This window comes from Trematosphaeria pertusa, assembly GCF_010094035.1.
Source record: "Trematosphaeria pertusa strain CBS 122368 unplaced genomic scaffold BU26scaffold_10, whole genome shotgun sequence".
NCBI lineage: Eukaryota > Fungi > Ascomycota > Dothideomycetes > Pleosporales > Trematosphaeriaceae > Trematosphaeria > Trematosphaeria pertusa.
In genome coordinates this window covers 252,760-266,237 of record NW_022987221.1, presented here as the reverse complement: position 1 = coordinate 266,237, position 13,478 = coordinate 252,760, and the positions used below count along the sequence as shown (strand labels likewise).

General features: G+C 54.4%; 5 protein-coding genes across 5 annotated transcripts; 4 read left to right on the top strand and 1 right to left on the bottom strand.

The window, feature by feature from the left end:
* Positions 1-608: 608 nt before the first annotated feature.
* Positions 609-1,672, top strand: BU26DRAFT_541620 (oxidoreductase domain-containing protein; the record flags this gene model as incomplete). The annotated part of the gene is made up of 2 exons (XM_033831606.1): positions 609-1,077; positions 1,131-1,672. 2 exons carry the CDS (start codon positions 609-611, stop codon positions 1,412-1,414), a joined length of 753 nt encoding a protein of 250 aa, XP_033681476.1. The 3' UTR covers positions 1,415-1,672.
* Positions 1,673-2,217: 545 nt separating this feature from the next.
* On the top strand, positions 2,218-4,334 carry BU26DRAFT_520942 (uncharacterized protein). Its single transcript, XM_033829410.1, has 2 exons — positions 2,218-2,305; positions 2,365-4,334. Exon 2 carries the CDS (start codon positions 2,615-2,617, stop codon positions 4,028-4,030), a length of 1,416 nt encoding a protein of 471 aa, XP_033681475.1. The 5' UTR covers positions 2,218-2,305; positions 2,365-2,614; the 3' UTR covers positions 4,031-4,334.
* Positions 4,335-4,840: 506 nt separating this feature from the next.
* Positions 4,841-6,980, bottom strand: BU26DRAFT_460276 (choline transport protein). The gene is made up of 5 exons (XM_033825031.1): positions 6,513-6,980; positions 6,374-6,456; positions 5,751-6,318; positions 5,164-5,700; positions 4,841-5,111 (listed from the first exon to the last, which is right to left on the bottom strand). Exons 1-5 carry the CDS (start codon positions 6,721-6,723, stop codon positions 4,957-4,959), a joined length of 1,554 nt encoding a protein of 517 aa, XP_033681474.1. The 5' UTR covers positions 6,724-6,980; the 3' UTR covers positions 4,841-4,956.
* Positions 6,981-9,441: 2,461 nt separating this feature from the next.
* On the top strand, positions 9,442-10,404 carry BU26DRAFT_520937 (uncharacterized protein). The gene is made up of 3 exons (XM_033829409.1): positions 9,442-9,568; positions 9,628-9,798; positions 9,852-10,404. The coding sequence occupies exons 1-3, from the start codon at positions 9,456-9,458 to the stop codon at positions 10,057-10,059; spliced, it is 492 nt and encodes a 163-aa protein (XP_033681473.1). The 5' UTR covers positions 9,442-9,455; the 3' UTR covers positions 10,060-10,404.
* Positions 10,405-10,933: 529 nt separating this feature from the next.
* BU26DRAFT_507065 (uncharacterized protein) lies at positions 10,934-13,245 on the top strand (the record flags this gene model as incomplete). The annotated part of the gene is made up of 2 exons (XM_033826971.1): positions 10,934-11,115; positions 11,205-13,245. 2 exons carry the CDS (start codon positions 10,934-10,936, stop codon positions 13,243-13,245), a joined length of 2,223 nt encoding a protein of 740 aa, XP_033681472.1.
* Between the last annotated feature and the right edge of the window lie 233 nt (positions 13,246-13,478).

Here is a 13,478-nt window from a genome sequence, read left to right as displayed (position 1 = left end):
TGACGGAGGCTTCGAGGCGGGCGCAATTGACGTTGTTGGATCGAGAGTGAAGTCGGGAAATTAGCAGCGAACTCGGGTCTTGGCGCTATGAGTGGGAACGAGCGACGGGTGGCTTGGAACGGCGCATATGCTTCGCGTACGCGCGACGATCGGAGAGCAGAGCTGACCGCGCCAAATTGCGGGTGCGACTCAGTCGCAAAAGGGCGTCTGGTGTGTCAAAGTCAAGGTTGCGTAGCGGTGATGCTGATGACGGGAATCCTGAAACGAGCACTGCCGCGACCTTGGATACCGACTTTCACGTGATCGAACTCTCCATAGCAACCTTCGCATCCGCATGCCCGGGTAAAGCTTGGTGTTGACCTCTGGACGACGATTCTGCTGCACTTGCCGGATATAGCTGCTTGTATACACGATGACTCTTGGAGCAAGGCGCAGTTATTCTGTCGCCTACCTTTGGATGGCTGGAGCTCAGCGCTTCCCAGGCAACAGCCACAACTGCTGCGCCGGAAATATAAATGGTTCAATTTCGTGCCTGACAGTAGGGTCCCTTCGCACATTACTTTTCTGCCATTTGGCCGATAGCATTCAACACAGGATACACCGCAACGATGGCTGCTGCACAGAAATTCGAACTGCCCGCGGACTTCCTTGACGGCCCGGCGCCAAACCTCACCAAATCCGTCGTGGACTTCAAGAGAGAAAGGCTCCCAGAATATGAAGGACTGTGGGCCGTCGTTCTCGATGGCGTGTTAACGGAGAAAGAATGCGAGATGCTTGTGGCTGCCGCCGAGGCGACCGCTGATGGCAAGTGGGAGAGAGCCATGGTAAACATTGGAGGAGGTTTCCAAGCCCTGTACGAAGATACCCGAAAATGCGGCCGCATCATATATGACAGTCCGGAGATTGTGGCAAAGGTCTGGGCAAGAGTTGAGGGCGCCGTCCCTGAGATCCACCGATTGCGGAACTGGCCAAAAGTTACTGGCAATGGCCCTTTGAAGCGGCAAGAAGTGTGGAAGATGACCCGCCTAAACGAGAGAATGCGATTCCTGAAGTACGTAGGTGGCGAGTATTTCAAAGGCGAGTACAGACGGAGAGCACGACCGAAAGTGGAAGAGTACTGACGGCAGAAGCTCACTGCGACGGCACCTACGAAACACCCGATCAAAAAGAGCGTTCCTATTTTACGCTCCATCTGTATCTCAACGACGCTGCAGGCAAGGAAGGCCAGCAACCTCTCAAAGGAGGTGCTACCACGTTCCATGGCCTCGACATGATTCGCCGCGCAGACATTATTCCCAAGACCGGGCGCGTCTTGCTCTTCCAGCACCGGTTCCTGCTCCACTCCGGAGAAGACGTCGTAAGCGGCACCAAGTTCACGATGCGAACCGATATCATGTATGCGAAGGAAGAATAGAATCGCTCTGCAGTACTGATCGCGATTACGGGCGTATGTATTGCCTCTCAGAAAGGCAATTGGACTCGCTCGGCGCTCAGTGGTTGGCATGTTGGTCCTTGTGTGTCAATTGTTAGTAGTATCCTTCGAACTCAGGAAGGAGGCTTTGACAACTTACCAAAGAGGAGAAGAGGTGAACGGCCTGCCTCGCCTGAGTAATCAGAATCGAATGATACTGTCCCTCTTTCGCCGAAGCTACTCGAAGTCAAGTACGCTGCGTATTGTACTATAGTGTCACTTCAGCCCGGAGGCAAAGCACACAATCTTCGCACCGACTCCCATAGGGACACCAGTCCGCACAAGCACCGTCCCTAGAGACAGTGCGTGGCTTTCTGGGCCCTGAGCTTTCTGATGCCGAATGCAGGCGTGAGTCACGCCAGGCCCTTACGGGCAGTCGTGCCAGAGCTCGCAAGCGAGATGGCAGAGGAAGGTGAAGATTACTCCGAATTTCTCATTTGCATAGAAGGACGAACCGGGCGCGAGGCCCGGCGTCTGTTTGTGAGCAAAGAAACGCAGCGTTAGAGAGGCAGACCGTTGAGGAGAGAAAAGTTATCGAGGCGGGAGCTGTGGGGTTTTGTAGCTTCTGCGGCGCGCTAGGCCAAACGTTCTTCCGGCCCGGAGGCGTTCGCAGCTGCCTGGGCGACGACGTGCATTGTTTACTGTACTCGAGCTTCGAGAAGCACCAGCCTAGCACCTAGAAGGTGGTGAAAGCCGACCCAATCCATCCTGCCTCGCTAAGGCTGTATTGCTTACCCGCATTGGCACCAATTGCAGTGCTCACCCTCAGAGCCTTCCGGGCTTATCAACCATCGTCTCGATCAGCAATCGAATACTCGAATACACGGCCTGAAGGTTCGTTACAACAGATTCCAGCTTCACGTGCAGTTTCGCAAAGTCTGAAATTATCCAAGCCTTACTTCGTACGTCCGCACCCCTCCACGCTCTGGAGAAGCTCCTAGACTTTCACTTCGACAGCTTCGTCTGAAGCCTGCTCCGGGCACTAGTCAGCTAGTGGTATGGCTGCCTAGCAGCGAGAAATCATACGACCAGAGCTCCTCTGAGAGCAATCAGCTTGCGTTGCTGACCGCGCTCAGAGAACTCTCAGTCTGTCGAATCCTCGCCCCGGCCTCTCCCCCTCCGGGTCCGCTATCGGCGTACACAATGGCGAATTCCTCGAGCGGAGATTGCGTTCAGCGGCAAGGGACCGATTTCCAATGCATGCCTCTCGAGCTCACCACAATGATCGTCGAGCAGCTGGAAGAGTTCGACCTAGCCTCTCAGTCGCATTCAAGCTTCATAGAAATGCCGACCGATAGGCTAGTCCTAGCACGGCACTGGCCTGCCCGGGAGGATGTAATGTGGGTTACCTTCACCAACGCTTCACGAAGCAACATTTACAACGCCCGGTCTGCTTCACGGAGATTATACGCTGCTTCCTTCAAGAGCTTCGCAAAGCTTTTGGGCGATCGTCGCTTCCGCCTCACTAAACCCAACATGGGCGATTTGAAAGACATAAGCCGAGCAGGATTCCTTCGTCCCTACGTTCAAACTCTCACCTTCGGGACTGCGACTTTCCTTCCACCGGACCACAAGATCCTTCACGACTGCCTCCAAGGGCTGAAGCAGCGAGATCGTGATCGACTGGTTGCCTCCTACAATAAGTGCGCTACGTGGCAACAGACCCATATGCCTGACTTGCCTGCGAGCCTTGCAGCGGTACTTGGCGTATTTCCGCAGTTGGACACCATCCGTATTGCGGTATTTGACTTCCCGGCCGAGCTTGCGGGATGGTTGGGACCTGGCGACCAGGACATCGTTCACGCCGACTTCAGCTCTCTCCACAGGAACGAATATCGAGGCGATACCTCCCGGCTCTACCGGTCCGGTACACCGAAGGTTCTCCCTTGTATCTACAAAGCTCTAGGTCTAACCAACCTCAATCTCAAGAGCATCAGCATTTCGGATAGCACCTATTTGTACGTGAATCCAAGGCCTATCATGCAATTCTCAGCTCTCCGGACTCTACGCATATCAATGCTCCGGCAGTACATCCTGCCTAGCGGAGGGGTTCCTTCACCAATTATACAGATCCTTGCAACAATGTCAGAGTTAGAAGACTTGGTTCTGATAACTCCAGGAGGTGGAAGTGACTATATGGAGTCCGTTAACCTGGGCGTGCCGATTCGGTCGTCAATGTTAAAGAAGATCTCTCGGGTCTCGGAAGAAGTCTTCAATTCTCTCCGCTACCACAGGAAACTCCGACGCATTGAATTATCGGAGGCCTGGGCATTCACGGAAGCCGACTTGACGACATTTATTACGACCCATTCGGACGCCCTCCAGTGTCTGATCCTCCGATATCCGCTATTGACTGCCGGGTCATGGCATTCGGTGCTCTCGAATATCGCCGGTACTACGGACAACAAGTTGGAGTTCCTCAGCATTCGGTGGCCTTTCGAGCAGGATGTCGCCGATGGCCGACTTTTGTCTGTCGATATCCCCCCGGAGAAGCTTTCAGCACGCACATATCCTGTGAACTTTCAATCTCTCAGTATACATGGCGGGACGGCAAAATGAGCCGCATCTGAGTCTCTCCGCTTGGGGGCAGGCGCTTAGCGGCTTTTAGAGGAATTATGTCAAGGCAGGTTTGTGAGACAGGGAAGAATGGGTTTTCCAGTGTGTGTTTTGGATTGGTCTGAGCCTTCAATTGGTGTTTTCGGGGGTTTGTGTCCATCAGAGCTCAAACCTTAGAGCTCGAGGGACTACATGGGATATCGGGTGCTTTAATGTGAATGAAAGCTTCCTTCTGGGCAGGGGGGTGACGCATGTCAACCGAGGGGATAAGGTAGATATGGCTAACAAAAACTGTATATCAAACAACATCTGATCAGACTTTGTTATTTTCTCCTATTGCTTTCATACTTCATCCTCCTTTCACTAGAACTTGCTTTGTGTGTGGATGCACGGAGACACTATTGACAGCCATGTTTTTCAGCTAATAGCACCCACATGACTTTGGTCCAACCTTGGAACAATTTTGGTTCTGGGGGCGCACGTAGCTGCCTCCAGCGCCGGTCATATATACAATCGCGCCCTTGGAGCGCCCCTACCTCATTTCTCTCCCATGTCACTCGGAGACCCGGGGAGTGAGAACTCGAGGAATCGGGTGTGGGATTTGGGGCAGCGAATGGAGAAGTATGGGAGATAAGAGTATCGGGATTACTAGTGGGACCAAGGAGCGAAGATTGAGTGTCAATGACATAGAGTCACCGCGCGGTACCATGCACTTGCCGACGACTGCATGATACCGCAGCCCAATGCAACCAGCCACAAGAAAGTGTATGATAGTGGGCGCAGTTTGGCTGAAACTCTTCAATCGAAGACTGAGCTACTATGCAAATGCTTGGAATTCTCTAGCTATGAGCTTCGGCAATGCTTAAAATCTTCCCGTCCAATCTGGGTATTCCAATACTCTTATTGACAAAATAACGGATCATCTCTCCTCACATCTTACCCGCCAAATACTTGTGCATCACAGTCGGCGCTTCGTACCGCTTCCCACCACGGATAAACCACCAGATAGCGGTAAGTGCGACGACGCCGACGAGGATAACGCTGTTGTAGTTCATGGCTTGAGTGGTTGTGGGGAGTCCGAATGCTATGATTCTGTTAGCCGAGAATGCTCTGTGCATGGGCCAAGGAATACTTACGGAAACAGTACATGATATCGAAGAAAACGATGAGTAGAACAGCAGCGGCATTGACGAAGAAGCCTGCTGAGCCCATATGGAAAGGGCCTCTAGGTACGTTCTTGCGGCCGGTGAGGAGATTCGGCGCGATTGCGAGGGCATAGGATACTGAAGTAAGGATAATGAAAGAGCCAGCGAGATCCGTGAACGCCGTCTTGCTACCGAGAGGAATGGCACCAAGGCCAATCGATATGATGGCGCAAAGAAGCGTGGCGGGGATCGGGCAGCTGAGGTCTTCGTTGACGCTGGAGAAGAGCTTGGGGAAGGGAGTGGCGTGGTCGCGGGCAAGAGTCCACCAGATACGTCCGCAAGTAAGGAGAGTTCCGACAAGGCAGATGAGGAGGGAAAGCAGGACGATGAAAAGAAGGCAGAATGTTCCTCCCTTGGTGCCGGTCGCTTGGGCGTAGATGGCGGCGAGTGGGAAGGAACCGTTGCTGTTGATGACGGCGTCTAAATCTGAGATGGAGTAGAACATTGCGATGCCGAAGAAGAAAGCGCCTGTACATCTGTCAGTGACCAATACTACATGAGTAGAGGATGAGCCTTACTCAAAAAGCCAAGTCCGACTTGCGCGAACACTCCCTTGGGCAGGTCGCGCTCTGGCTCTGGAAGCTCTTCCGCCAAATGCGTGATTGCATCGACGGTACCTATTGTAAACGCTCCATTCAGCACGCCTGTAAGGAACGCTACCCCATCACCCCACCCTGTGATGTTCACGAAATCCTTCCACACAAACGAGCTGCTTGCGTGTCTGTCCGGCATCGCGGCAAGCACAATGATCGTCACCAGCCCGCCGACGATAACTAGCACCATGCCCGCATCCTGGAGCATCGGAATCAAGCGGTTGGCGAAGACACAAGTGAGTGTCACAAGGATCGTGATGAGGATGTAGGCGATATAGACGTGCCAAGCTTCGATGACGAGGTCGGGATGGAAGATGGCGTAGAGCTGGACCGCGACGTTGGAGCAGATCTGCGTGATGGAGGCGAAATCGAAAAGCCATCCGAAGAAATTGATGCTGCCTGCGAAGAAGCCGAGCACACGGCCGTATTTGAGACCGGGAGTTATGGAGGCATAATGGTAGACACCTCCCGAGCTTGGGATCGCAGATGCCAGCTACATAGGTCAGCTTAGTGTTTTGATTGGTGATGGTTGAATGAGGGATTCAAACCTCTGCGATGCATGCTCCGATTACTGCGTAGTAAGAGCAAGCTACAATGAGCTCATAGAGGACGCCGGGAGGGCCACCATTTGCTGGCTTATGGTCAGCAACCGGCATACTGAAGGGATTCTGGGTAGCTCGCACTTACCGATGGCTATAGTCACGGAGCCACCCAGGGCAATCCAGGCATTATCGATGTTCAATGCGAGGGCGCAGAGGGCTATTAACCTGTACTGGCGCTGCAGCTGGTCTTTATGGCCCGACGCGTTGATCCTGACTTCTCCAACAGCGACGTCTGGTCCCTCCTCCTTGGCCATCACCTTCTCCCTGGTGGGATCGGGGCTCTCTCGTCCGCTCATGGTGGACGCGTGGGAACTCGCTTTACCGAAGATAAAAAGAACTTGTTCAAAGTCAGGTAGCCACGCTCCTCCACACCTAAAGGAGCTTCCTTCTCTTCCTTATACAAAGTTCGGGGACCCCAGCTTTTGAATCGAGAAGTCGTGGAAAAGAAGCAACAGCCGCCAAGCGGACCGCACGCGAGCCGATGTATGAAAACGCGAAAACAAGCAGCAGCTAGAGCAGGATCTGGCATGTATATAGCCATGTTGAGATAAGCTCGTCTGAGTCGAGGTGAAACGTATTTTCTTATCTCGCGGATGTTGGATGAAAATCTTATTTACATAAGCGTGTGGCTCACGCCCCCTGTTTGGTATCGTGGGGTTTTGGCGCCATCTTGGAAAGCGAGACACCGGTTCGTTCATTTTTCCGCCATCTGAATTGTTTCTTCCCACCGGGTGTTCCGTGTCCGCTAGACATAGCGAGCCAGTGTTGTCTCGGTGCATCATCGGCCAGGTTGTTCTGAAGTCGTGGACGTCATGCCTTCATGCCTTATCTGAATCCCCCTCTGCTTCAGCCGGCAGTTCCTGCATGATCCATCATCGTCAGCATCAGCACGCAACGGCTCTGATAAATCACCCACAGGCCTCGCTCCATTTCCGCCCACCGGCCAATATTCGATACGGGCGACTCCACGTTCGGCCACGTTATAGCGAATACGTACCGCCCGTTATTTGGTTCCCGAGCTGTCATCGAATGAAGCGGGCGACGGCGCTGGAGCTGGGCGGTTTGGCGACTGGGCGTCAGCACGGCTTTAGCATGCATCTCTGAACAGAGACGGCTGGGAGTTGTCACAGAGTGTTGCGGTGCAAGAGAAGGCCACGAGCGATGAGCTAGCGAGCACGTGCATGACGATCGCTTCCCGCTTCGACGTCTCATCAGCGCCGACGTCCCAATCGCAATTTAGACCGAGAGTTCGACATCCTTGATATGAGATCCCGCTCTCAGCCTCAAATCTCCCAAATGCCTTTCGGCTCTCCTTCCGAACCGATTGTGTTACCAGCGGCCCCTCACGCAACCTCGTTGATGGAATTCGTGATCTGAGTCGGTAGAGACTCCTGAGATCATCGACCAATCTAGCTTTCCGCGAGCACGACCCGCGCCGAGCAAGAACTATTGTAGCCGGGAGTGTGTATTTAGGTAACGGACTCCCACGCCTAGCTCATCCTGCACTCTCACCATATGCACCCCGCTTAGGGGTCTCTAGGTTTTGGACGTCCCCCGAATGCATGCTATACAACGCTTTTCAAACGTCGACCTCCACGTGCGGAGCCTGCACGGCTGGATTCGACGGAGTTAAACCGACATCAACGGCAGGAACATATCAGGACCAGGGACTTCCACAAATGCACACATACTAGATGCTAACGTTATGAATTTTTGAACTTCGGTGTCGGTGTTTTCGGCAGAACGCCTATAACCTACCATGGACCCTGCATTTCCAATGCATGAGCCTCCTCAAGATTCATTACATGTATAGTACCACAGTACTGCCCGCGTGGGGTGGCGACCGTTTTGAGACGCGGAGATGTCCGTGTTCAAGCCACCACTTCGATTTGGTGGATGTCATTTTCTCTTGGTGACTACTAGTTGTTGAAGCGTTTCTGGGTGTCATCAATCGCGGAAAGAGAAATTAGAAGTTCACCACGCTCCAATACTTGATCACTTCCGAGAGCACCCAGAACTTGTGTCTCCATCAAGGGATCTAGCCTGCTGATTCTCATTAGATCGCTTCTCCCGCATATGGAATTTTGGGGCCAGGGGTTCTTCCCCCGCGTTAGCTGCCGCTGCACGTAGCGGCACTTGATAGCATACATAGTTCATCAAAGACCGTAGAGTAGCACTGAAATTCTATTCGCTTAGAAAGTCCGACTTAGCTCAGCATGGGAAACAGAACAACGGAAGAGGCACAGTATGGTGAGCCTGAAGCCAAGCATCTCGCCATGATCGAGATTTCCAAATCGACTACACTGCAGCGGGGGTGGGCTCGGCCGACGATCGAATTTTCGGGTCAGTGCTGTGACCTATGCGCTCATATCCATTTGCTCTCCTTGGCATGACCGAATACTTGCACCTACTCAATGATTCCCTACTCCTAGAAATCCGGGCAATGGATACCAGAATCGCCATCCGCAACACATCCATTTTGCTTCGGCACTGAAAAGTCGATGTGCACAGCTTCAGCAAACCGTTGCACAGAACAGGCGCTTTACCCGAAGCGGGCGGTCGCGAATCTCCTGCCCCGCGTCACAAGAACATCAAGAAACGTAGTTCATCAGCTCGCTTGGCTTTTCGTGTTCTCCAGATATGGCGAGAGGTCTGGTCACAAGCCGACCAATAACTCTTGTAAGGCGGTGGTGCGACACAATCTTCCAGGTTGTTCCGTTAGTGTCAGGTGAGGAAGCCTTACCCTTTCCTTCCATTTCCTTCTCTATAAACACACATATCTTGATATCGTGAATTTTTAGATCTTTTCTTTTCCTCAAGATTATGAGCACAACGCGCCTCTTTGCAGCCCGAAGTTCTTCTCACCGCTCGAGACACGCATCGTGCGGGACACCGCATAATATACGACCGTAGCCGCGCAACCCATCGTATGCAACAAGCTCAAATCATCCGCCTCGGGAACGTCGCTATTTGTATATTCGGACGAGGCTGGAGCCCTCAGCGTTCAAACACCACCTTCTCGAGCAGCATGGCGAACGAGACACAATCGGAAGGCGGGATAATAGGCAAGGACAGCAGCGTCGCTGTTGCGATCATTCTGCCTTCGCTGTTCGCTCTCATTCTGTTCATTCTGCTCACAATGTCGGTCTCGCCATCCGCATACAACCCCTATTTGCGACACCTGCTAACGTTGATTTCAGAGCCTGTCTCCTGCCGAAATGCACAGGCGAAGAGAGCGAGGCAACGAAAGAGCAGCGCCGCAAGAAGCGCCTGGAGAAGCTCGAGAACAGCATCAAAGCTGAACACTTCCTCGACTGGGCGAAGAAGGAGCGGAAAGAGCACCCTGAGGTGCCTTTCACGACCATGCTATGGTGCGCCTTACGATCGACCCAACCGCGCGACAGGTGTTAACGTACGTGCCTAGCGTCATATGTCTCGAAGAGTTCGACGATGCCGCCCAGATTCGCGGGCTCGGTTGCCACCACGTCTTCCACCAAGAATGCCTCGACGACTGGTTTGGCAGATGGAACGAGTACTGCCCGCTCTGCCACCGCCCCATAATACCAGGCACCCGGCCGTCGAAGAAAGAGAGGAACGCGAACGAGCCGCCGCCCGTGGCCTTCATGGTGTGATTCACGCGACGATGCTTCTATGATACCCCCTTTCCTTACTTCAACAACCATGTCGGCGAGCGTTCTACGACAGCGCGAGGAAATAATGCACACTGGACGTGGACAGAGCTCTATTTGCGGGTAAAGGGCAGGCGCAGCCGGAGAGTGAATGGCACGTGTGGGCGGGGCTGCTGGACCCCACCACCCACTTCCCGAGGTTTGGCGCTTCCGACGGTTAAGATGTGGCGTGCATCGAGAACGTCTTGGCAGCGGGAAGGGCTCGTTTATCCTTGCCTGGGATCGGCAGCCGCTGCGGGAATTGCTCGGAGCGGATCCGACGGCATGCGGGCACGCGGCGGCAGTGGGAGGTGTGGGGATGCGGATTTAGAGAGGTCGAGGGGCACGGAGGCTTCTCGAACTCTTAATTAATGCGAAGATACCCATTTCGTTTCTCGGAGAGTTTCCAGAGCCCGAACTTGGGCTGCACTGGCGACGGTGTGTCACTTCGGGCAGCTCCGGATCGCGTATACTGTACACAGTAGACAGCACAGGCTAAAGCATGGCCTAATGCTTAGAGTGCAGGACTGGATGCTCGTTCTATGCAGACGTGGAGGCTGCTATGGTTCAAGGGTTGTACCATGCAGGACAGCTGTGCTGTACTGTGGATAGCGGAAGCTCTAGGATCGAAGATATGCAGGAGATCTCGCATGAGTTGCGGAAGCTTTCCGCCCAATACGGAGTACGCAAACACACACATTCCATGGAAGGCTGCTTCAAGACGTTGAGAAACGCGTTGAGCTCCGGAAGGATGAGGCCCTGATACTCTTAGGAGGTGGGTGCCTGCGGCTCGTTTGGCTAGCAAAGAATCTTGCTAGAGGTTAGAGAGCGAGTAAGGATGCAGCAGCGGTCAGTGAGCGCTGATTCAAGTCCTCAAACGCTGCTGGTGGACCCTTGCCCGCCGGCTATTGAGGCGAGCGTGCCGATATCGAAATTTCGGCGGTTCCTGCATTTTGGAAACGGGCATGGAGTCGAAGGATGGGTCCCTGAGGCCGCGCACGTGTCGGGTTACGCGTGCGGGTAGGGCGCTGGCCGGCCGCCGCCGCCACGCTGTCGAGGCTGCGGCGTCCAGCTCATCGACTCTAGAATTGCTGCTGCAAACGCCAGAGAACTTGTGTGCAGGCTGTGCACCGTCCCGTCCGGCGACGCAGGCAGCGCCGACTGTTTATTGTTCCTCTCACCGATCGCCAAGCGTCGCGGCGCCCGGCCTGCCCAGCCCGGAAGCGGCCTAGCGGGCAGACGGCGCGAAATGTCACGCCATCAAGTGGCCTGATTCCGCCAGCCCCTCCGCGTCCTGCGCTCCATCGCTGCACCGAAATCCGATCAACCGACGAGAACTGCGCCTGTCCAGGTGGCCTTCTGCATCCCACAGTCCCATTTTGCCCCGGCACGGTGGGGAGCCTAGAACCGCGACAAGGTCCGCTACGAGCGCTGCTAGAAGCCGCCCAGCAGCCATCTGCATCTGCCGCCAGCGGTGTCGCGAAACGCGCCGAACTGGCCTCTGCCATAAGCACGCGGGCGCCCGGGTCCGAAGAAAACGTCGTCCTCGCACCTTGGCCGCTCCCCCAAACCCCATACCTCCTTCACCATCGACTCCTGCCGCCGCAAATCCACCTGCACGCGCGCGCTCCAAGCGAACCCGCAGCCGAGCTTATCTACCTTTGCCCCCCAGCCGCTTCAGGAGCCTGCATTTCGCCTCAGTCTCACGTCTCCCTTGGCGAGCCGCATCGGCATCCCAGTGTCCGTCGATTATCTCCTGATCACCGCGTGAGCCCTCTCGTGCAACCTCCCCATCCTCTGACAATCACCATGGCTTTGAACTGGAATGCCTTCCTCACTGATGACGGCTTCAATATACCGAACGATCCATGGCAAGATATCACACAACCAGCACACGATCCTACCACTGAGATGCCAAAATCAAGTTCAACGCGCTCTCCAGCCTCAGCTGAACCTGAGAGCACCCTCACCAACTTCGACTCCCTCCTCAACGGCACGTCAGCTGATCCGTATTTCGACGACTCCCTTTTCGCCTCCAACGACTACTTCCTTAGCGACCTAGAGGTCCTCCAGCCCTTTGGCGACGCTATCGCTGGCGGAGAATCAACGTCGGAGTCTTCCCCGGAGCCGTCTACCAGCATTGCCTTCACAGGAAGCAGTCTTTCAGCATCGCAGACCCCAGCATCACTCTCGACAGGTTCGGCCCAATCACCTCAAATGGCGCCACCCCAAAGGCCAACCGTATCGAGGGCTAATACTTTCCCGAACCCTCAGTATGAATCAATGTTCCCGAATAACATCGAGTCGGGCTTCGTTGAGGATCTTACCTTCCCGAACGGACCCAACGGACCACCCAGTTCTTCCAAAGCAGGCGTCGACAACACCAACAACAACAACAAGGCCTCGGCAAGCACAACAGTAAAGCGCTCGCATAAGTCGAAGCCCGATATCCTTTCGGCATGCTGGACATCGCCATTGTGCCCGAATCATGATCAGGAAGGCCCACCGCCGAATCCTTCGACCTGTGGAGGTGGATGTGCTCCGTTCCTATTCGCCAATGAAGACGCACTTCCAACTCCGACGATCAACAATCTTCTTAACGAAGCCCAAGAGGTGACTCCCGAGGATGGCGTGGTGGAGATCAAGTCGCATTCCAGGAAGCGGACCGAGAGCGATGCCTCCTCTAGCGAACCATCGGGCCGTCAATTCCTGAACAAAGACACGACCGAGATTCAACCTCGATTCAAGAGCGAGTCCGAGGATTCACCCCAAGCGCCCGCGGCAGACGACGCGAAGCCCAAGTCGCGCCGCCGGTTACCGCATAATCAGGTCGAGCGAAAATACCGCGAGTCCCTGAACACGCAACTCGAGTCTCTGCGCCGTGTCGTTCCGTCTCTGCAGCAGAATCAGCGCTCATGCGATGGAGCTGACATCGAGGACCTGCCGACCCCATCAAAGCCTAGCAAAGCCGTAATCCTCGCCTCAGCCACTGCGTACATCAAGCAGATGGAGAAAGACAAGAAGGGCCTCGCAGACGAGAATCAACTTCTCAAGACGCGGATCAAGGCCCTTCAAGCGCTCGTCAAGTGCGAGGATTGCTCGCTGATGCAGTATGTCATGGAGCTGAAGATCAACCAGCAGAAGGCTTGATTTTTCCTATCACGGCATATGTACATCTTGTACTCTGTTTTCCAGCATTCAGCATCAGCATCCATCAGTCACGAGCATTTTCAGGCGTTCAGAGGTTGGCGGGCGGGTAGAGAATTCTGGACCGCCAGCGATGTTTTGGCTGGATGGAGCGATCAAAAAGCCTGACCTAGAGTCATTCACTCCTCTCACGGGTGTCTTTCGAGATCATTGCTTCGGCGATTACCTCATTTGTG

Bases quoted from the DNA above. Each gene is read 5' to 3' on its own strand.
- BU26DRAFT_520942 (XM_033829410.1), top strand. From the start codon at position 2,615: ATGGCGAATTCCTCGAGCGGAGATTGCGTTCAGCGGCAAGGGACCGAT.
- BU26DRAFT_460276 (XM_033825031.1), bottom strand. From the start codon at position 6,723: ATGAGCGGACGAGAGAGCCCCGATCCCACCAGGGAGAAGGTGATGGCC. The intron at 6,457-6,512 runs GTAAGTGCGAGC...ACCATAAGCCAG, and splicing joins CTCCGTGACTATAGCCATCG to CAAATGGTGGCCCTCCCGGC. The intron at 5,112-5,163 runs GTAAGTATTCCT...ACAGAATCATAG, and splicing joins CGATATCATGTACTGTTTCC to CATTCGGACTCCCCACAACC.
- BU26DRAFT_520937 (XM_033829409.1), top strand. From the start codon at position 9,456: ATGGCGAACGAGACACAATCGGAAGGCGGGATAATAGGCAAGGACAGC. The intron at 9,569-9,627 runs GTCGGTCTCGCC...CGTTGATTTCAG, and splicing joins CTGTTCATTCTGCTCACAAT to AGCCTGTCTCCTGCCGAAAT. The intron at 9,799-9,851 runs GTGCGCCTTACG...GTACGTGCCTAG, and splicing joins CCTTTCACGACCATGCTATG to CGTCATATGTCTCGAAGAGT.